Source organism: Odontesthes bonariensis, chromosome 20, assembly GCF_027942865.1.
Source record: "Odontesthes bonariensis isolate fOdoBon6 chromosome 20, fOdoBon6.hap1, whole genome shotgun sequence".
In the NCBI taxonomy this organism is placed as follows: domain Eukaryota; kingdom Metazoa; phylum Chordata; class Actinopteri; order Atheriniformes; family Atherinopsidae; genus Odontesthes; species Odontesthes bonariensis.
This window is the reverse complement of record NC_134525.1, coordinates 5,225,230-5,247,650: the sequence shown is the minus strand read 5'-3', so window position 1 is coordinate 5,247,650 and position 22,421 is coordinate 5,225,230. Positions and strand designations below refer to the sequence as shown.

The 22,421-nt window shown below is 42.6% G+C and overlaps 3 protein-coding genes across 3 annotated transcripts in view; 1 reads left to right on the top strand and 2 right to left on the bottom strand.

Moving 5' to 3' along the window:
* Window positions 1–215: 215 nt before the first annotated feature.
* Window positions 216–4,684, bottom strand: buc (bucky ball). Its single transcript, XM_075453057.1, has 6 exons — window positions 4,678–4,684; window positions 4,413–4,565; window positions 2,901–4,319; window positions 2,711–2,812; window positions 433–519; window positions 216–361 (listed from the first exon to the last, which is right to left on the bottom strand). The coding sequence occupies exons 1-6, from the start codon at window positions 4,682–4,684 to the stop codon at window positions 330–332; spliced, it is 1,800 nt and encodes a 599-aa protein (XP_075309172.1). The 3' UTR covers window positions 216–329.
* A 1,315-nt stretch (window positions 4,685–5,999) lies between these two features.
* Window positions 6,000–16,047, top strand: kbtbd2 (kelch repeat and BTB (POZ) domain containing 2). The gene is made up of 4 exons (XM_075452618.1): window positions 6,000–6,201; window positions 8,971–9,516; window positions 12,383–12,548; window positions 12,636–16,047. The coding sequence occupies exons 2-4, from the start codon at window positions 9,344–9,346 to the stop codon at window positions 14,193–14,195; spliced, it is 1,899 nt and encodes a 632-aa protein (XP_075308733.1). The 5' UTR covers window positions 6,000–6,201; window positions 8,971–9,343; the 3' UTR covers window positions 14,196–16,047.
* A 3,067-nt stretch (window positions 16,048–19,114) lies between these two features.
* Window positions 19,115–22,421, bottom strand: part of avl9 (AVL9 homolog (S. cerevisiase)) — a 29,392-nt gene continuing 26,085 nt past the window's right edge. Inside the window, exon 16 of the mRNA XM_075452138.1 lies at window positions 19,115–22,310. Coding sequence (XP_075308253.1) covers window positions 22,183–22,310 — 128 coding nt within the window. The 3' untranslated portion in view covers window positions 19,115–22,182. The remainder of the gene's footprint in view (window positions 22,311–22,421) is intronic.

Sequence of the window (22,421 nt, the reverse complement as noted above, 5' to 3'; positions counted from 1 at the left end):
GGTACACCATCACCTGCAACAACCTTTCAGCCCATTTGCCTTATTGTGAAATCCATTAATCTTTAATAGTGCGAGGCAGTGTCACTGCAGAAAACTTTTTTTTTTTTTTTTTTTTTTAAACAAAAAGATGCTTCTTGTGCGGTGCATTTCACCTGGTGCTCTAAATATCTTCAATCATCCTTAAACCTTCACACCTTTAGGGGGGACCTGAGGGAAAAGAAAACATGTTAAAACTTTGTGCAATCGTCCGTTTAAGTTGTTTCCTCATGACTCATCGTGACTTTCACCTACAGTTCAACGGGCTTTGTTCAAAAGTCAGTCGGGGGACATCAACATCTCGGTTCCGTTCTCACCATAGAGCCTGACACAGGATTTAAATCATCACGTTACCAGATATGAGAGAAGATAAAAGCTAATCCAGGAGGAAACTACCTCTTTCCCAGTGCAAGGCTGGCGGCTCATCGTCATCATGGTTCTCTCTTGGTTTGTGGTACATCAACTTCCACTGGGTGCTCATCTCTGGTCAGTTTATATGTAATAACAACAAAATCCAAGTAAACTATTGCTGTTCAACAAAACTACAACATAATGCGACTCTGGACTACCACAGCAGTTCCTAAAGTTTTACACTGAAGCATCCCCTCTCCTCTCCCTCCATAAAATACTAAATAGTCGTCAAGACTGAGGCGTTTTCCAGGGTTCCAGTGTTCAATGGCTTTCGTCTCCACACTGACTTGATAATCCAGCGATTTTTTTTTTTTTTTTTTTTTTCCTCTAGTTCAACGGTCTCTTTTCAGTGAAAAAATAGAACACCTGAAGCCATTTAAAACTTTAACTGGATAGATTATGAAATGCTTAGATCTTGTGTTGAAAAGTCCAATAAATGTTACTTTTGTTTTATTCGTTCTGCTCATCTTAATCAGAGCATCATCTTTGTTTTATTCTGTGAACAAGATCAATATTCATTTTTTAGGTCTGCACTTACATTTCATTATGATAAAGGTTACCTGCTGGAATTTCTTGCCTTCATAATTAAGCCCATCAGTTTTGTGGTGAGTTTGTGTTTTTAAAGGGCAAAGAACCCCAATTTACTCATGTATTAATCCATATTACAGCAACAACAACTGCTCAGCCAAAGTAAAAAGCATTTTCTCAGTACTTTAAGACATAAGTCAGCCAGTCCTGAAAATTTCACAAAGTCTCTTCAAGTGCAGAAACTATGAAATACTAATTAAAGTGGCTCATGAAAACAGAGGAAAGAAGGACAAAGAGCTCCCTCAGCTGCAGAGGAAAGGCCTAAAATCTGCTCATCTGCTGTGAAGCTGAATTAGGCCTTTATGGTGGAAATGCCGGAGAGAAAACACCCCTGTAGGAGGCCAAGAAAAGGAAGAAAACCGCTTGGACCGAGTTACTAAGACGTAAGCCCTTTTTATAAGGAGATTGCTCCATAACGCCATCTGCATTATGCTGCTGCTCATTCTAAATGAGCAGAAAGAAGCGGTGTAGCATCAGTGAGTGCTTTCGGATCGCAACAGGAGATTGTGTCCGGATTAGCGCTCTCTGCCGTATGAAAGGAGATGCTGCACATCTGCAAGCCAACATCATTCTATCAGGTTTAAGCCGACTGCGACCATCGTTATTTTGTCTCCATCTTAGGCTGTCCAAGATGCAAAGTGACAGGGCTCCATCGGATGACCCGAGGTACGATCAAAAAGTCAAAAATGTCTTCCTGTTGTCTCTTCCTCAAGTTTATTTTGCAGTTACAAAGCAAGAATATGCATTACCATTTATTCATCATACTTTAAACAGCCCTCACGAGCATTTATCAGAGTGCTGTGAAAAGAACCAACTCAATACTGACCTTTAATAATGTCTGTGCACTGTGTATTTCACTGACAGTTACACCTTCAGATGTGTACAAGCTTGGAAATGAGCTGTATCCAGAGATTTAAAAGAAAAAGCACTAAAAGTTTGAAGAGAAGGATATAACCTTAGAGATATTTGGTACACAACTAAAGCTGAGAACACAGACGTTGCTGCGGCCTCCCAAAATGGACGTTAAGTGACGGAGGTGCTCTCAAAGCAAAAGCATTATCAAAAAGGTAAATACCTCTTTAATTCTCAGGGTCATACCAGTGCTATAAGATTCCCAAGGACCCCAGGATAGTGCTGGGTGTAGAATATTACTTTATTGTCAACATTTGTGACTGAAAAAGGACAAGTTTCTATATAGTGTTGCCACAGGGTAATAATACTCATCCTCCTATTCTCATATTTATCTACATGACAGTAGGAGCGTCACAAGGAATCGTGGGACAGAATTATCTCCATTCCCTTAAAAATATGGTGCTGTACTAAAGGAGGCATTGGCGCTCCTTTCCTTAGTGTTTGGGGAATTACTAAAGAAAATAGGCTGATATTTCCAGGTCATTTCTCTCAGTTATGAGGACTCCTGAGCCCCTGTGACAAGTTGAAAGTAAGAAGAAGCTCTTCTGATAGCTGCCACTAATATACTTTGAGTTCAATTTCACTCAGTTAGGAACCTGCTGAAGAAGAAAGGACCATTCAACCGGACCAGCCAAGCCGAGATGGTTTGGGAGGAGTTGGGAACGCTGAATTGAAACTGTAATCATGTCATACAAAGTGAAACCTACAGTTTGTGGAGCCTTTTTAAAGCTGCGTCTCAACAAAGAATTAACAATAACTTCACCTTGTCGCTGCAGAGCGGCTGCTTGTCTCCTTCTGGGCATCATGTCTCCATCCCCCCACCTGCCCTGGTCCTCTGAGGTCAAATCTCCTCTACAGAGTGGGTCTGAACAAATCAATTCAATCACTGCCTGTTTCTAAGACAAATCAACAGTAGTTAATAATAAGAAAATTCATTCTCGGCAGACACTTACCCTGACATGTCCTACACTGCGGCTCACTGCTGTCCAACTCTCCGGTCTCACCTTCAGTTGCCTCCTGCTTACAAACGTCATGGTCTTGTTCCGGCTCCACAGGATCTGACGGCTCTTTGCGCAGACCTCTTTTACACCGAGTCTTCGCTGCGTGTCTCTGTGGGAGAGGGTGAGCCTTCCTCGGTGCAGAATGCTTCCTCACAACCACTCGGACCGGCTGCTCGCACCCCCTTCCATATCTGCCGTCCTCCTCTGAGTCTCCAGCTTCGTCCGTGTACCTCTTGGAGCTGTGGACTTTGCTCCTGCTCGTCCCTTTTGCCAGATTTTTCCCACAACAGGCGCACATGAACCTTTTTGGGTCCATGTCGGCTGGAGGGGATCCACCGATGACCTCTGCGAGCCTCCTGCCGGTGTACACGCGTTTGGGAAAGAGGTCCACGTCGTCCAGATCTGTGGAGAACATTTCGTCCCTGGAGGAGAGCTCATCCAAAGAAGGACTGAGCACGCTCATGCGCTCCTGTGTCTGCATGGAGAGGTAGTTGTAGTAGTAGGGGGCAGCTGGGGAGGAGAGGCGGCCAGCTCCAGCAGCTTCAGGTGTCATAACATCAAAGGGAAGCTTGAGGATGTGGCAGCTTTGATCGGCTTCATCACAAGACAGATGTTCTCCTTTTGAGACTTTATCGATGCCTTTAACACCCTTAAGTGCCGGCTGACTTGAAGGAAAGGAGAGTGACTGTGAGGAGTCCTCGGCATCACATCTGGGAACACTTGAGTCCGCCACTGAGATATTTGACTGGATATCTGTGACCTCCTCCGTCTTAAGAGGGACAAAGTGTTCGTCTGATGCCGATCGCTCAAGTTCAGGACACTCTTCATGGACAGAGGAGCTATCGAGGGGCAGATCCTCCTCCAGTCCCCCTGACCAGCACCCCTGAGGGATCAGGGGGTCCATGTTCACCTGGCTGGACTCGCTGTTGTACATCACAGCAGTGGACTCACTGTAGGTCACAGCCGGGGACTCCAAACAGCTGCTCTGAGGTGCTGAAGTCAGGTTGTGAGCCTGCTCTTCTTTTTTCTTCACTTCTCCTGGAGAAAACACGCTGGAGGACTGGGAAGCAACACCAGAGTCCAGCTCTCGATCGACGACCTGCAGCTCGGTGGCTCGAATCTTATCCAAGCATTCAATGAGCTTGGTAATAGCGTCACTGGGGTCGGTTTGAGCCTCCGAACAGGCCGTTTCTCGACGCCCATAAGGCTGCGGATGGTGCTGCTGGCGAGGCATGTCACCCCAGGCGGGAGCGTGGAAGCGAGGTTCAAACATCCGTCTGTAATCCATTGGATATATCGGGGCGTGTGGTAAAACAAAGCCAGGATATGGCATATATGGGAAAGGCATGCAGGGGCGGCCAAAGTTAAAACCTAGGATGTATAAACAGTTGAAAACATACACTGAGATTTCCTGCAATATTTATCAGCTGATTGCAGCAGATGTAGGTTTAAATAACTTGATACCTCCAGGCATCCCATAGTGACTGTATGGGTTGTTGAGCTGCATGTGCTGGTAGAGGTAGTAAGGCTGAGATGGTGGCTGGACGTAGAAAAAAGGTCTGGGATGGGGACTTCTCTGTGCTCCACTCCCTAATGAATGTGGCTGGTTGCTTGCATCTATAGGAAAAGTTCAAAATAGTATGTTCAAGCTAAATATGCAGTCATAAAAGTTTATGTTCAAGCTAAATATGCAGTCATAAAAGTTTTAGAAAAAAGGAAAAGTCTTTACCGTCCATTTTCATTCACGTTCTCGCTCAGCCCGTCGGAAATAAAACACACAGTGATGAAAACAACTAAAAAAACATTCCTCAGCTAATGGAAATTAAAGCCAAGTTTCATAATTATTTTTTCTTTTAACAGTTAATTTCTCTTTAATCATACAAAAGTAGAACCGCTTCTCTCGCAGGTCCAAACAATATTCGGCTAAGAAAAACCTAAACTCCTCTGCTCATCAGTCATATAGGAAACAGCTGCTGTCAGGACTGCTGCCTTCAGGTGCAGACCGACAAACTGGCTCCAGGGGTCAAAGTTCACCGACTGAACTACGCTTAATAATTATAAAAGTAGATATATATGCAATACATAAGAAATAAGCATGTAAAAATAAATACTTTTAGAAATTTAAATGGCAAAAAGTAAGTGAATAGATTAACTGGTTTAAAAAATAGTGGTGAGTCATGAAAATAAATTAGCAGGAAATGACTTCAGTCATTATTTAATTTATAATTCATTATATTATATTTATATAATTTATTATAAATTATATAAATTTACAATTTATAATAAATAATTTATTATTATTTATTTTTGTTTTTCCATTTAAAATTCTACTTTTGCCGTTAATCAAAGTTGCGTTCTGCACGATTGATCTCCAAGCACGACCTATAATTGATAAACTTTTAATAATTTTGTTGCATTTATAAAAGATTTTGAATAAAAAAAATTTATTTAAAAAAAATCTTTCTTTATAATGTATTGCCCTTAGAATAAAAGAAATGGAAAAATACAGTTTTTTATGACATAATATGCTCTGTTAGGAATAAAACTACGATGAATTCAAAATAGATTTGAAATATTTTGGCACAGTGGATAATATTTTACATTTGCCACATAATATTTCACTCAATCTACATTAGTCTTACTTTTCGGATATTATTATTAATATTATCATCAACATTATTGTTACTAATGCATTCTGTGAACAGCTGAACTGTATTTTTTATACAGTTTTGTCTACCAAAATACTGTTCACAAGGGTTTGAATTTTTTTAAAGTTTTTAAATACAGTTAACCCATCAAAGGGTATTTTTATATATTTGGCGGAATACTGTAAAACAAGTAGATTTAAGATAAGGTAGACCATCTTCATTTTAAATGTTAATGAAAATGCATTACGACACTGTTTTTGTAAGGAAGACATTATAGGTCACGTGAATATTCACCCTTCTCCAGCTGCAGTGTCTCCATCCACCCTGCAGATGTCGCTGTTTACCTCTCCAACAGGACAGGTCGCTTGGTGTGAGCGCATGCGCAGTATCCTCATTTGGCCTCTGAAGCGCTTATGATGCGCTGGGAGGTTGTCCGCTACGAGGCTCTTTCACTCTTTAGCGTCTCAATTCGGTTCGAGGAGCCCACTTGACACTTTCTGCTGACGAGGAAAGCCTTTGTGACGGTTCTGTGTGGGGAGCTTTTCAACGGTTTAGGCACGGACCCCTGGATTTCGACTGTCGGAGCGGGTAACGGGCTCAGTCAGGTAGCTATCTTCGCTTATTTAGCCCTTTTCGCTGCTAGCAGCATGAGCGCTCTCGTTAGGTTGTTGCCATCATGCCTTTTTTCTTTAACAGTTAAACTGCTGATTTGGTGATAGCGGACGCTTGACTGTGTAACAAGCCGTTAGTGTACCTCAACAGCCCGACTTCCTTGTTAAACGACCCTGGAACTATGTTGAGATCGATGTGAAGCTAAAATTGCTAACTTGCGGCGGCTAACTCGCAATGTAACGTTACATGAAGCTAGCTAATGAACTGTATTGGCTAATCGAACAAAGACGTGGATACAGGTGTAAGTTGATATGAAGCATCAAAGTTTTCGTGGCTCGTCTTTTGTAACGTTACTTCATCCGATTTAGGTAGCGCACATGTTTATTTTGGACGTGGGTTAGGTAGTTAGCGATAACGTGCTAACTTAGCTAGCCAGCACTGGGCTAATGAACAAATGATAACGATACTCGCTCATTATATAGCAACTTATACTTTCAAGAAAGGCAGTTAGTTTGCATGCTGAGGGTTCCCACAGCAGAGGACAATGAATGGCTGAGAAAATACCGACTAAGTGTTGTTGAAGCTGGTGTGTGTGGATGGCCTAACGTTAGGTGAAGGATGTTATTTAATGACCGTCGGTGCACGCTTGCAGACATCTACCGATTTCCCCGGCGTTCAAACTTAACGATGAGACAGGAAAAAGCAGTACTTAAAGGCACAATATTTCAGTAAAGGCAAATATTTTAAAAGAAAAAATATATATATAGATATATATCTATATATACACAGACACAATTAAACAAACTGCATTCCTTACAAAACATGACAGCATTTCCTTTTACAAAATACTTTATTAGAAGATCATTTTTTTTAGTACATTTTAATGACGTGTGTTATTATTATTATTATTATTATTGCCTGAACATATTATTGGACAGTTAATCTACAAAGTCTACCTAAATTACTGTTCGTTTTATAAAAAAAATTTCTGGGCATTCTTCCTGATGTTCTTGGTTCTCATTTTTTAAATTGACTCTCATAGTTGGCAGTGATTGTAGTATTGAGTCGTGACAAAATCGCTTATTATACAATGCTGTGCAGTAGCCTTGAGACGCCCCTTGTTACTTCAGATATTGTCAGAAAAACAGGAAATGGGTCTCGTGGTTCACTGAAATGTGCAAAAGTAAATGCAGTAAACGAGACCAAAACAGAGTTTGTGCGATTCTGATGAGCTCAAAAGTGAATATTTGTTCAGAGCACCTTTTATTCTACAACACAGTGTGAACCCTCTTAAGAAAACTTTCTGTCATTTCTTTAAGTAGTCTTCAGGAATAGTTCTCCAGGCTTCTTGAAGGACATCCCAAAGCTCTTCTTTTGATGTTGGCTGCCTTTTGTTTCGTTCTCTGTCAAGATGATCCCACACTTTTCTCCCCGTTCCCCTTCCTTAAGAACGGCTTCTTGACAGCCACCCTTCCATGGAGCCCATTTCTGATGAGATTTGGGCCAACAATAGAAGGATCAACTGTCATCAAGCTAATGGCTCTTTGGGAATCACCGTGTTGCTGCAAAAATACTATTTTCTGTCTGTCAAACTGTGTTATCTTTGCTGTTTTTCATAGATGAAACTAAAGAAATGGAACAAATGATGTGTCTTTGTGACTTAAAACTGCTTCTTTGCTAAGTTGTCTGTTATATGTAGACACAACACTGGTTCATCTTTTGAGTTAGGAGCCTTTTTTTTTTGCTTGAATGATTCATAGGTTAGAGTTAAGTGGCTTAACAAACAACAAGGACTGGACTGAAAATGCGTGAAAAACTGAAAGACCTTCAGAAAGCCTGGAGAACTATTGCTCAAGACCACTTTAAAAGATTTTAAGTCTGGCTTCACGGAAGAAAATATGAAGAAAGTAGGAACTTTTACACAGAATTGTGTCTCAGACTAGATTTGATCCTCTTTGACCTTAATATAACCATGATGACCAATAATAACAACATCGAGGATGAAATCAGTCAGATTAACTGTTTGTAACCTACAAAACATGATGACATTTAATAGAGTAGCTGAGATCCTTAAAGACGTGCACTCACCAAACTCTTAAAGGTGGGGTAGGGGATCTTTTTCTGGAACATTTTTTTTACATATTGCTTGAAATACTCTTCACACCCCCATTGCAACCAATTAATTAAATGTTTTGACACAAATATGAAAAGTTTTAGTGGCCTCTAGAACGTACAATCTAGGAAAAACAGTATCCAATCATACTGAACGGACCGTTAACAATGATTGGATACTGATGCGTCTATCAAACTGCAATCTGCCCCCCCCCCCCCCCCCCCCCCTCCCCTTCCCCCTGTGCGCGTACCCTGCTCCGTGAAGGAATTACGCGTCCAGAAGCTTGGCAGGAAGCTAAACTAGAGCCAGCTTGGCTAGCACCTAGCATTGTTAAACGTATAGTTAGCATATACTAAATACGGCAACGATCGATGCTTGCTGTCAGAACAGCGCTCGTGCACCTTCGTGCGCGTTCATGTACTCTAGAGGCGTGCCTTCGGGGGGAAAGTGAAGAAAAGGGTTGGGACTTTTTACCTGTGTATTTTCAAAATGCAGCTTCGCTGGACTCAAAATCCAGGATCTCCTACCCTACCTTTAATGCCTAAATGAAGGCATAAAGATCTAAGCTTTTTGATGGGGCTCAGATATGAACATCTTGTGTCTGTGGATTTTAAACTCACCTTTTTTATTTGTCTCCTGTGTTTTTCAGACGAGCACTGATGTGGCAGTGCTGCGGCAGCGGTCGCGCTCTCTCTACCTCCGCTTGTCGGTGCCTTACTGAATGACTTCAGATGACAGATAGTCCCACGAGGGTATACCCCTTCCTCACCCCGGACCCCCCCCTTCCTTTGGATTCCTGACGGTGACACGGGTTCACTTCAACCTTATCATCCCAGCTCAGCTTTCAGCAGGAGGACAGCCTGCCGCACAGGATTTTAAACACCTCCACTTGGGCCAGTGGAGGTGTTTGGGAAGCATTTGCTGTTAAGAATATTCAAATTTGTTTCTCCCGGTTGGTTTGAGTCCGGTCCTGCCGGCCGTTCGAGTTTTCAAAACTGGGGCGCGATTCATGGGATGCGACCATGTCGGATCTTAGTGAGCGCAGGCCGGTCAACACGGACTACGCCGTCTCTCTGCTGGAGCAGCTCAAGTTCTTTTACGAACAGAAATTACTGACTGATGTGGTGCTGCTGGTGGAGGACACAGAGTTCCCCTGTCACAAGATTGTCTTAGCCACGTGTAGCTCCTATTTCAGGTGAGTGTTTGTCACTGTTGGGTGTGGAATAACGCGTTGGACAAAATTGCTTTTCTCAAACCGGGTGTGACCGTGTGTGTTGTGTAAAAGGGGGCTGCAACCACATTCTGCAGCAGTTTTTCTGTCTCCGATACAGTTTTACCTAAAAGAAACGAATCAATCGCTAACAGACGGTTCACACAATGTGGTATAATGAAGTGTATGCACGGCAGTGACTGACAGAGCTGCAGCCTCCTCTGTGGGAAGAGTCCATCTGTACATGACGGCAGCTCATGCGGCATTCAAACACACAGCCTGCGCCTCGGTCTCCCCACTCCCACCTCTCCCCGCTGCTTTCCTCACACTGTTTATCTAGTGTGAACACGCAAAGCATTTCTACCGTCAGGGTTTAGAGATGTCACAGGGCTCCCTCTACATTGCTACTCCTTCCTCTTTCTGTTTCCTCCCTGTCCACCTCCCCTGTTCAAGCATGCGTCGCCTAAAGCAAAAAAAAAAAAAAAAGGGGGTGGACTCCGGAGAGAGCTTGTCTTTGTAGGAGAAAGTCTGGTCACGTAGGTGTTGGTGGGAGAGAAAAATGTGGGGGGTGGGCGCGCGCAGGAGGAGGGGTAAGGGTTACGTAATTCAGTCTGGCAGGTTTAGCCTCTGACCGTTACTTCTTTAAGTTGGTTCTAAAATTTCCACCTCCATAAAACCTCATCTGGGCAGATGAATAAACTGATGGAAGTACTGTTTTTCCTATTTTTGGGTGATCTGCTCACGCTTTAACGGGTTTACCAACAAATCTTCTGCAATGTTTTAGTGTTAAACATGAGATCTCAAAGATGTTGGAGGTGCGACTGATAAATAAGAGCTGGTTCACACACTGGCACAGGTGTGCTGGATTGCTTTCACAAATCCACTCATGTGAAACTGATCGTAAATAAATAGTTATTCGGTAAATAATCTTATCTGACCAGTATTCAACACTTTTCTTGACTGAAATCAGTTATTCGTTAATTTATGACCAACATTATTGCAAATTGTCTGTAAAGTGATACATGTAATGTTTCTGCACCATCTGAAGGGTCATGCATGCACCAAGCGTGTCTGTGTCATGTGTGAGTGCCCAATCTGGTGCTTTCTTCCTTTACGGTGGAGTCTGCCGGGTCGGACCCACTAACGTATACGCATGAGTGTGAGCTGGCGTGCTAATTTGACACGACCGGCTGTTCAGAGGAGTTGTAATTAGCTGCAACAGTCATGTTTTTGTCAGCGTCTGAGGCCCCGTTTACACGATAGGAAGACGCAGATATTTTCCTGCGGTTTGGCCTCTCATTTACACCAAAACCCCGTTTTTATCACGATTATTTCTAAAACCTCCGGCCAAAGTGGAGATTTCTGATAACGCCGGTTATGTGTTGCCGTGTCAACTGGGAGAAACTGGGGGGAAATATTTCTCTAAATACCCGGCTATGTGTAAATTTGGCCTGAGTCAAATGAGCGAGCAAAAAGTGTTCAAGATGTAACTCAAGCTTCTGACTAAGCATGTATGTTTTCCGCTGCTCTCATGCGTGCATTTTAGCTTGATATTATTCCTATTTAAAACCTAAACTTTAACAAGTGTAACAGTGACTGTTCAACAAGCCTAAACGTGCATTTTCAGATGGAGTTTACCACACTGCCAGCATTAAAAGCGAGCAGTTGATGTGGTGAGGGGTGTTCAAGAGGCTGCGACTCCTAGTTTGAGCCACACCTTGGAAGTGTGGGTGGCCTCCTTAGGGTGATAGTGGGAGCCGAGTCATATGCACTCAGTCCACAATCCACGTGCCGAATGTCACTTATTGTGCTCCAGATGTTGGAAAACAAGCTAATCAGTGTTCGACAAGTAGTAACACGTGCTTAAAGTAAACTAGTTCCTGCTCTTTGAGACCACAAATGCCTCAAGTTTTCCAGGCCGTGTTAGGTCGACCCTGGACAAAAACAAATGATAACGGTGACCACTTTACACTGCTGAATGGTTTCTTTTATTTACCAAAAATAATAATAGTATTCCTTTGAATACTTTATTGAAGCAAAAACACGTAAAAGATGATATTCCTTCGTGAGATGGGTATTCAAATTCCACTGGATTTATGTGTGAAACAACATGACCGCCACAGTGGGTTGTTGACTCCATTCACAGCCAATTACAGGTATCCAGTTTGTTACTTTGAATGTTTTTCCAGCCACTTTGGTGAGAGGCCAGTGGTCATTAGGAGGCTCTGTTGGTTTAAAAGAAAAACTGAAGGAATTTGGAGTAGCTTCACCTACTCTAGATTCTGTCTTATGGGTTTTTCTTCTCTCAGATCTTTAAAGTACTTTGAAAGAAGTACTTTTAGGCTACCTTTACACGGAAACGATCTGAAACCAAAACGCTAAAGTGGCGTTACGTATTCACTTTTAAATCTGCGTTTAGACGAGCGTTTTAGGGTGAAAATCTGCGTGCATACGGAAACGCAAAAGTGTGTGACGTTTCATATTTATTGATGCAGTAAACACGCCAGATGGCTAGGTGGCAACACTGCCAAGACCAAGTCTTTCTATTTCTATATGACGAGAAACGCAGTTTTGCGTTTTTCATCCTTTACACGGTGGTGCGACAGTGGAGCGTTTTCAAGAATTCCACTCTGGAGGGCGGTTTCACTTTTTTGCGTTTTCATGCCCCCAAAACGCCGTTACCATCTAAACGATATAGTGCATCCGCAAAAAGGTTTTGCGTTTTTAACCCGTTTTCGTTTCCGTGTAAAGTGCCCCTTAACAAACGTTTTGGAAAAGCCGATTGACTCTTTTGTGAGTGTCGGTAGCTGTCGGCCGACGACCCGTCATTACTGTTGTCTTTCTCCTGCAGGGCGATGTTCATGAGTGGCCTCAGCGAGAGCAAGCAGACCCACGTCCATCTGAGGAACGTGGACCCGGCCACCCTGCAGATCATCATCACGTACGCCTACACGGGCAACCTGGCCATCAGCGACAGCACGGTGGAGCCGCTCTACGAGACCGCCTGCTTCCTACAGGTCGGCTAGCCCACGGTGGCGCTCTTTGTCATACCTAAAACGGCTGTATGCTTCTTATCAGCAAATAATCCCCTTGGTCTCTTACAGGTGGAGGACGTCTTGCTGCAGTGCAGAGACTATCTCGTGAAGAAGATCAACGCTGAGAACTGTGTCCGCATGCTGAGCATCGGCGACCTTTTCAGCTGCAGCGAGTTAAAGCAGAGCGCCAAGCGCATGGTGGAGCACAAGTTCCCCATGGTGTACCGGCAGGACGCCTTCCTTCAACTCTCCCACGAGCTCTTGATAGACATCCTGAGCAGCGACAACCTCAACGTGGAGAAGGAGGAGACGGTGCGCGAGGCAGCCATGCTGTGGTTGGAATATAACATGGAAGCACGCTCGCAGCACCTGTCCTCTGTGCTGAGTCAGATCCGCATCGACGCGCTGTCAGAGGTGACGCAGCGCGCCTGGTTCCAGGGTCTGCCGCCTAACGACAAGTCTGTGGTGGTGCAGGGCCTCTACAAGTCCATGCCCAAGTTCTTCAAGCCTCGGTTAGGCATGACCAAGGAGGAGATGCTCATCTTCATAGAGGCCATGTCTGAGACACAAGGCCAGAGCTATGTGATCTCCACATCCGTGCCTACTACAATAGTGTGTTACAGCCCGCAGGCAGAGAAAGTCTACAAGCTCTGCAACCCCCCAGGAGACCTGCAGAAGGTGGGAACCCTTGTTACTCCAGACAATGACGTATTTATAGCCGGCGGACAGATCCCGCTCAAAAACTCAATCACCAACCATGGAAAGAGCAGCAAGTTCCAGGCTGTTTTCCGCTCAGTCGATAGCTTTTTCTGGTTCGACGCCCAACAGAACGCGTGGGTGCCCAAAACCCCGATGCTGTGTGCGCGAATCAAGCCCTCGCTGGTCTGCTGCGAGGGCTACATCTATGCAATTGGTGGCGATAACGTAGGAGGAGAGCTGAACAAGCGCACCGTGGAGCGCTACGACTGCGAGAAAGACGAGTGGAGCATGATGAGCCCGCTGCCCTTCGCCTGGAACTGGAGCACGTCGGTGGTGGCGCACAACTGCATCTACGTGATGACCCACGATCTGATGTACTGCTACTTCCCCCAAGCGGACACCTGGGTGGAGATGGCCATGCGCAAGACGAGCCGCTGCTTCGCCTCCGCGGCGGCCTTTGGCGACCTTATTTTTTACATCGGCGGCCTCCACGTGGTCAGCAACTCCGGCATCCGCATGCCGACCAGCACCATCGACGGCTCCTCCGTCACCGTGGAGATCTACGACGTCAACAAGAACGAGTGGCGCCTCGCCGCCAACATCCCCGCCAAGCGCTACTCGGACCCCTGCGTGCGGGCCGTGGTGCTGCTCAACTCGCTGTGCATTTTCATGCGCGAAACTCACATGAACGAGCGCGCCAAGTACGCCATCTATCAGTACGACGTGGAGCTGGACCGCTGGTACCTGCGGCAGCCCGTGTCCGAGCGAGTGCTCTGGGATCTGGGCAAAGACTTCCGCTGCGCAGTGGGGAAGCTGTACCCCTCCTGTTTGGAGGAGTCCCCATGGAAACCGCCGACTTATCTCTTCTCCCCCGACGGAGCCGATGAGTTCGAGGTGGACGGGGAGCTCGTGACGCTCCCGCACGTATAGCTCTCGGCCCCTCCTCCCCTGCCTGGTGTCGCGAACCGGGAGTCTGTAACACTGACGGACGATCACGAAGGGGGGGTGGGCTTCGGATCTCTGCGAAACTAAAAGGGTTTGACGTCTGTTTCGTGGAGGAATCGCTGGACTCGTGGCTGAACAGTGCAGTTGGAGCGAAAACGGTTCCCCCTCAGATTTACTAAGTAATCTGACAATTTCTGGTTTTGGTTCTTTATTTTTTAGTTTTTTTTTTGTCTTATTTTGTGACATCTGTTAGATATTATGTCCGTCATACTGTTTCTACAATGTGATAATGTAAACGACTAATTTTGTGATGAGGAGGATGATGCACTTAACTGGTAAACCATAACGGCAACTGTACCAAAATCCCCTCAGACCCCCGTTTTAGATGCTCTGCTTCCCTCTCCCGCCATCCTCCTCCTTCTTCTTCTTCTTTTATTACTCATGAAGAATTACTCCAATAATCCCACTCTGAAGGCTCGAAACATGTTTGATCTGCACGTTTTACTGTCTTATTGTTAAACGTCATCCTGACACTGGATTCGGTATCTTTCTGAACGGGCTCATAAAACCATACGGAAGATGATCGCTGCGTTGTCGAAAGTTTGACAAACGTTATGCAAATTCCCCAAAAAACTCGGTAGACTTTGAGCTCGGAGCCATTTTGTGTCAAATGATTCTTTCTGTTCACATTTAACATCCAACAAAAAACACAAGATGTCATTAAAGTTTTTTTTTTTTTTTTTAAATTGGCTAAAACACGAGTCACGATGACATGAAACTTAAGATAAGCAGCAAACCTTTGTATTTCAAACTAAATCAGGGACCTTTTAGGCCTTTTCTTTTGTTTCCATTTGAGACCTTTAAATGTTCGCTGCTCTTTGCTGCTATTCTGCGTTTTATGTTGTGAACAACAACAATTTGAACGCCTCAAATTGAGTTCTTGAGGTAAACATTTAGGATTCTTTGGCCTTTTTTTTTTTTTTTCTAACTCAATCCATTTTCAAAAAGGGATAAATAAGTTCCCAGAGTTTCCTTTTCTTGTTCAACAGTTGGAAACTCAGAAAGAAGAGCAAGTTTTTTCCTTTGGGAATAAATAAATGAGGAATTTTCTTTGGATAAAGTCGTATTAGAATTTATTTTATGTTGCTGGCCTTCACAAAAAAAACAACTTTGGGTACAAGGTGTTTAAAAACAGGAACTCATTATTCCTCTAAAGGCCCTGCAGATGAAGGGAACAGCGGCCGTGGTTTTCGGGAGGGGTTAAACGAGAGGTGGAGGAGGTGTAGAAAGAGGGTGACTGCAGGTCCAGCCACTCGTCACCTCACCTCCTTCCACCTCCACCCCGGCTGAACCACGGCGCCTCGGCAGCCTGTCCGTCACATCTGCTACACACAGGTCTTCCACACAACCAGCAGTTCACGCCTCACTCTGTTCGCCGTCACATGACCACGACGCTTTCTTTCTCTCCCACCGGATCTCTGCAGACACACGACTCCCCTCGCAGTACAAACATAGGTTCTGGGCTCATTTTATCCGTAAGCTGCTGAAATATATAAATATAAGTATATAAATATTGAAATATATTTTTCATATGTTTAAAAGACAGCTGTTCTAATGTGGGGGAAAATAACCAGGTCTATTTTGTATTAGTGTCTTTTTTTTTTTTAATATCTGACATTACTGTAGCGTGATTGTGGGTAGATCTCCATTTTCCTTTCAGATTGAGTCTTTGAGTGAATATTGAGAAATCTTGCTGCTGATTGGTCGTGAGAAGACCGGGCTGGCCCAGGGCTGTTGCTACGGAAATCATCCCGGCAACCACTAGCATCAGTGGAGAGGGTGGGTTGGGTTGGGTTTGGGTTGGGGAGGGAAGGGAAGGGAAGGGGTCTTCCTCTTACCTTTAAAAACATGAGCACAGGTGCTTCATGACAAACCTTACTAGCATGTTTGGCTGCATCATTTTCCTTTGGCACTGTATTTTGAATGAACGTTAATTTATTAAAAAACATACCAAAAACGTTCTGGAAACGGTCTCCAGTGTTTGTTTTTTGTTTTTTTTGGCTCCTGATCCTCAATTTAGGGTTTGTAAAAGTGTGTTTTTAGGGCTTCAGGAAATGGTTATGTCATTAACAGCCTTGATTTAAAACGTAACAGAAGGATAAAATGGTGGTTAGGAGTATTGTTTTCATTTTAGATGGTTTAAAATTTAAACAAATACCAAAAGACTGAGCCGAGCAGTGCGGTTCTGTAGCTATTTTATGTTCTTGAAATTACATAACATGAACAGTAATAAAAGACCTACCTCTTCTTATCCTATAAAATGTTTCTAAAATCACCACTGGACATGTTTAACATTCTCAGACTCCACTGCTTCCATCATAATTCGTACTTATGCTTCTTTATACTATGTTTAGGTTTGGTTTGCAACATTCACTCATCAAACGCGACTTTACGGTACAAAGTTGGGTTACTCCAGATGCACCCTACTAAAATTAATCAAATATTTAAGAAATTTCACCATGATTTTTTGTGTTTCCCTTTAACTTTGCCAGCTAAACAATCTAAATTGTGCATTTGTTCACTCAGACACGAGAAACACTCAAGTTTCTGTGTTCGGACCCCTCTTCTACGTGCGAAAACTGCCTTTTTATTTGAAATATTGCTTGTACGTGACAAGCTAAGGTTTTGGGCGTCTCCGCTTTACTTATTTCTCACATGCGCACTACTGCTTTGTGTCATCTTTGGGGTTTACAGAGAATGGTTAAAGGAAACGATACCATCTCTGAACGTACAACAGCTGGAACCGTGATGCACATGGGTGGCAGGAGGCCACCTTGTGTGCCACTCCTGTGGGCTAAGAACAGGAAACTGAGGCTATAGTTCGCACAGGCGCACCAAAACTGGAAAATAGAAGTTTGGAAAACGTTGCCTGGTCTGATGAGCTGATGGTTGGGTCAGAACATGAAGGCGTGGATTCATCTTGCCTTGTATCAAAGGTTCAGGTTGGTGGGGGATGTTTTCTCGGCCCACTTTGGGCCCCTTAGTACTGAATGCTGAGCATTGTTTAAACACCACAGCCTACATGAGTAATATTGCTGACCACGACCACAGTGAACCCTTCTTCTGGTGGCTGCTTCCAGCAGGATAATGCACCATGTCACAAAGCTCAAATCATCTCAAACTGATTTCTGGAACATGACATAGTTCACCGACACCCAGGGCTGTAGTACTCCAGTCTGGTCTCGGACTTGTCTCGGACTCGCTGGTATTTGACTTGGACTTGTCTCGGTCTCGGCCACTGGTCTTGCCAAATATGGTTCTTGGTCTCGACCGAGTCCAGGCGTCTTTATTTTGTTACAACATTCAAGGGAAAAGTAACCATTTGATAACCAATCAGACACCAGTTTATTTTCGCGCGCCCTTTATCTGAGCCTTGCCAACGTTCTTATCCTTATCGTTCATTTATTGATTCACACACACAGTGAGAAGATGTCAGCCAATTCCGCTTTAGTGAAATTTGGTTTTACTAATCACAAAGAATTTCTCAGCACATCACTGAAAAAAAAAAACACAGGGCAGATTGCAGATTCTGCAAATCGACTATCTCGGAGACATCTGGGACGACTTGAAACTTAGTGAGACACCTGCAGAGGCATCATTCATCTCGGTAAGTTAACTGCAGAGCTAGGCGGTGCTTAGCCTCATAGGCTAGGCTATGTGTTATGCATTAGCTAAGATAAGCCAAGGTAATGTGTTTTTGGACATAGTTATCATCACTTACTGTACATCTGGTATTACTGGTTTCATGAGATATAGAAAAATCAAACGATTGTGAAAATGGAATAAGCGATTGGTTGTCGTGAATTACATTTGTGGTTGTGTGATACTGTACTTGTGTTACAAAGGGTAGCAGCTACACAAACGCTCGAGCGTTTACGTTAACGTTCACTTTAGGGTAAAGTAAACGTTGCATCAAGTCAGGGGAATGGTTATACTTACAAATCCTGGGTGTTGTGACACTATTTTTGCTTTTAGATCAACAATTAATAACCCAAAATGATTGACTTTATACTGTCATACTCGGTCTTGACTCGGACTCGAGTCTTTTGGACTCTGTCTTGTCTTGGACTTGAACCTATTTGGACTCGGTCTTGACTTGGTCTCCACCGGTCCTGGTCTTGGACTTGTCTTGGACTCGACAAAGGTGGTCTTGAGTACAGCCCTGCCGACACCAGATCTCAATCCAGTAGAGCACCTTTGGGATGTGGTGGAACGGGAGATGTGCAGCATCCGTCAGTATGGACCAAAATCTCAGAGGAATGTTCAGTCGACACCACGAATAATAAAGGTAGTTCTGAAGGGAAAGCAGCCCCTAACCCCTGGGCTTTCACCATTATTAAGAGTTACATTCATCTTCCAGTGTCAGCATTGCTCCAACTAAAGTTCTGGTTCTAAAACGTTCACCAAAAGTATAATGGGCTCACTGGGCATGCTCAGAGTGCTCGTATCTTGTACATGTCGTTACTCTACACCTCTGCGTTCCCGTCCAGACAAACTAATTTTTTTTAAACGGAGGGAAAAACTTCTATTAAAAATATATAGAAATAGAATACAAAAATACTTTATTCATCCCCCAATGGGGGTAATTCTAATTAGTCAAGTAGCTCAAAAAAATGTATATTTATATTTATATAGACATATATTCAGAGTCATGTAGCTGAGGTCTAAAATGGGTGACAAATATTGAAGTTTTTCTGGCTGACTCACCGAAATGGAAAAAATAATGTCACAGATCACAAAGCATAACTGTCTAACCACAACTTGCAAATCAAGACATCCTAGAAAAGAAAAAATGAGAGAAGAGGTTTTTTTTTTTAAACTGAAAACATACGGACATCAGTGCTGTGGTTCCAGTTTTCTAAAGGTGTACAAAGAATAAATAACTACTTATGCTGTAGTTTCAGGTTGTTTATTTGGTAGAACAGCCCTCATGTAGTGGCCACGCTGGCTGTGAATCTGCTTCTCTATAGCAGCCTCTGAAGTCACCGGGTTCACTGGACTGTTATGCTGCCGAATATTTTCCAGACAAAACATGGTGTACTTTTGTTGAGGCATGTGCCATCACCACAACAGCAGCTCTCTCAACAAACATGCATTCGCCAACACTTTTTCAGGCTGACTTACATTTAATCCCAGGGGTATAAAAGATTTTAAAAAACTGCCTCAAAAAAAAAGATAAAAGTGCAATTTTTTATTCTTTTTAATACAGCAATATAGTATAGAATAATTTCCTTCTCCAATACATTAAAAGCATCTGTCATGAAAATATTCTGTGAATCTGAGTTCACAATATATTCAAATACAAAATGAAGAGATATCATCAGAGGATAAAAAAAGAAGAAAAGAAACAAAAAGCGCCTTTAAACAGCTGATATTTTTTTTACCGTACTTACTTCAGAAATAATAATCCAGAGAAGACTCGACAGCCGAAGAACTTGTTGAGGCATGAAAACGTCAAGAACGTTTAGAAGCAAACAGAGCATGCCCACTGGACCACTTTAAATCAACCGACCGTCGATTACATGGAGGGAAAATTACAGTTACACAAGGTAAAGATCCACAGAAAGAGAAGATAATGGCTACTTTGTGCAAATAAACAGTGGTCCACTTGTTCCAGTGTTGTCATGACAAAACATGGATATTTTGCTTTAACAAGTTACACAACATATAAATAAGTTATCTGTCTTGTTTACTAAATATAGTTCTTCAAATATATATTCATTTATGTATACTGACAGCAAGTAAAAAGAAAAGGCCCGGGTGACAGCTACAAACACCCTGCAAACACAGCTCGTTGGAGGGTCCTTAATGATGGGTGGAGGCGTTTTCACTCAAAGACAAGATTTCTGTAATAACATTGCTGTGGTAGCAGAGCTCATTTTAACACGTGATACCACCTGTCCGCTTCTCCCTTTCAGTCCCGATGCAACATGTGTGACCTTTGTTCAATCTTAAGAGGCGAATAGATCAGGTGTCACAGAACTGTACGAAATAAAAAGGTGTTCAAGTCAACCACCAGGTTTACGACATCGTTTCCAATTAATTTTTTTAATAATTTCAAAAGAAAATCTGAGTGAAAGATCTACAGCCACAACTACTGATTGAATATTAGAAAAGTTTAAAGGAAAACCATTAACCTGCTTCTTAACCGTTAATCAGAAATAGCTAAATATTCTTATTTCCTGCTTTAAAAAAAAAAATGTAAGAAAATCCATTTTAGGTCAAAATGTTTCTCAGAATTTCACAAAACTAGTTACATAAGGTTGACAATTCTTTGTAATGCTACCACAAACATGAATAAAGAAATTACAGCTACCCAGTTGAACGTGAAAACTAAGATAAAGCCTAATGAGGTGGATATTCTTTGCACATTGGGTGTGCATGATACTATGTGGATAAACTTATACTAGCCAGTTTGTGTAAGAACAACGTTAACATACTTTTTGATGATGGTTAGGCTTCTGTGAAAAACCTCGAACTGCATATAACAACATCCTGAGTATGGTAGGGGCCATACAGTTGGTTAATAAGAAGCAAAAAAACTACTTAAAAATTATCTTTTAATAAAGGGAAACATATGTTTGCCGCCAAACTCCCCCATAATGTTTAACATCTCATCTTATTTTTTTTACAACTCCTTGATTTTCCAAATTATTGTGTCATTGGTTCCCACACACATCCATCTTTTAATGTTGTTTTTTAATTTTTTTGCTATTTAGCTCGCTGGGGGAAAAAAATTCAAGTTCCTGAGTTGTGTACACAGCTTACCATGTAGTAATCAAAGCCAATGAGCACCATTTGAAGGCTAAAATTTAATAACAGAACCAAATACGCTTAGCATTTTAGCACGCAAGTTAATGCTAACAATGTTAGCAGCATGTTGCAGACTCTTGTCATTGTAACACCTGTCTTTATCAAATTAATACATTTTAACCATGTTAGAAATACATTTTACTAAGTCTTATTTAAAATATGTGTGATTTAATGTTTGTTTTTGCACATGATTTTAAACCAGATGAACTAACAAGTCCTAGCTAGCTAAAAATGTTTTAGCTGAAACTTTTTAACCAACATATATACTTTGTTTATATTGTATTTGAACCATTTAGCTAGCACCATATTTAATTACTTAATAATACTTTTGCCTTTTTTTTCTACAAGTTTTTGAAATTATAGTCAAACTACCTTTAAAATAATCAACAAAATTATTATTAATAAAAATATCAGTTAGTTGTGGCTATACTTAAGTCACTCAATATGAATTTTATTAATTATTATGCTTCACCACTACAACAACAATGTTACTACAGAGGCACTGATGAAAATGAGCCAGAATTCATTTAAAATTTAATCAATTAAAAATGTTTACGGTGTCACAACTCATGTTATGTGGTCAAATCATGTGACACAGGGGCAATTTACATATTTCTTTGCAGCAAAAAAAAGGTAGCTAAATATTGACAAACTTGTATAAATACGCAGCAAAGAGTGGATACCACACAACCAAGGACAGCATCTTTAGTGTCTCACAGGAAAACGTTCAGCAATATCAACTGCAGCAGTGAAAAACAGGTTGTCAGACTTAATGCAGCCCCCTGAATTTTCTGGTTTGGATCAAAAGCAGTGGCAGTTTCTGCCTCACAGTGGTTATGGACCGCGCAGTTTAACGGCATTGCTACCTTCCTGTCTCTATAGGCATTCAGATAATATGATGATGGAAAAAGCCCAGAATCTCCAGTCAGGGCTCAGTGACAGCTGGGTTTCAGGGTTCAGAGTCCCATCTGAACCTGAAAAAAGGTGTTTGTTTTTCTGCTCACGCCCTTAATAAAACCAACTTTCACACTGCTGAAAGGCTTCACAATCAGAGGACGAGGAGGCAGAAAAAGTCAGGGAGGATTTTTGCGACAGACTGTTATGGTGTAACCTCGGTGGCAAGCTCAGGACAAGCCGGGGCAGTTACCGGCGCAGGAGGGGCCAGCGTGGAGAACCAAGAAGACATGGCCGACTTGGCACTGGTCAACGCTCCACCCACTGACTGACCTGAGAGTTGAAAACAGAGACATTTCATTTTCAAAGATTTTTTAAAAACATTTCTGGGTATATGTCTTCATCTACACATAAAAGCTGGTTATCAAGATGGCAACAATAAAG

What these genes read in the sequence shown, in the direction of transcription:
- kbtbd2 (XM_075452618.1), top strand. Translation starts at nt 9,344, where the DNA reads ATGTCGGATCTTAGTGAGCGCAGGCCGGTCAACACGGACTACGCCGTC. An exon ending in ACGTGTAGCTCCTATTTCAG is followed by an intron (nt 9,517 to 12,382) that starts GTGAGTGTTTGT and finishes TTTCTCCTGCAG; the next exon opens with GGCGATGTTCATGAGTGGCC. An exon ending in AGACCGCCTGCTTCCTACAG is followed by an intron (nt 12,549 to 12,635) that starts GTCGGCTAGCCC and finishes GGTCTCTTACAG; the next exon opens with GTGGAGGACGTCTTGCTGCA.
- buc (XM_075453057.1), bottom strand. An exon ending in GCAGTGTAGGACATGTCAGG is followed by an intron (nt 2,813 to 2,900) that starts GTAAGTGTCTGC and finishes TGATTTGTTCAG; the next exon opens with ACCCACTCTGTAGAGGAGAT. An exon ending in AGCCGCTCTGCAGCGACAAG is followed by an intron (nt 520 to 2,710) that starts GTGAAGTTATTG and finishes TAAACTGACCAG; the next exon opens with AGATGAGCACCCAGTGGAAG.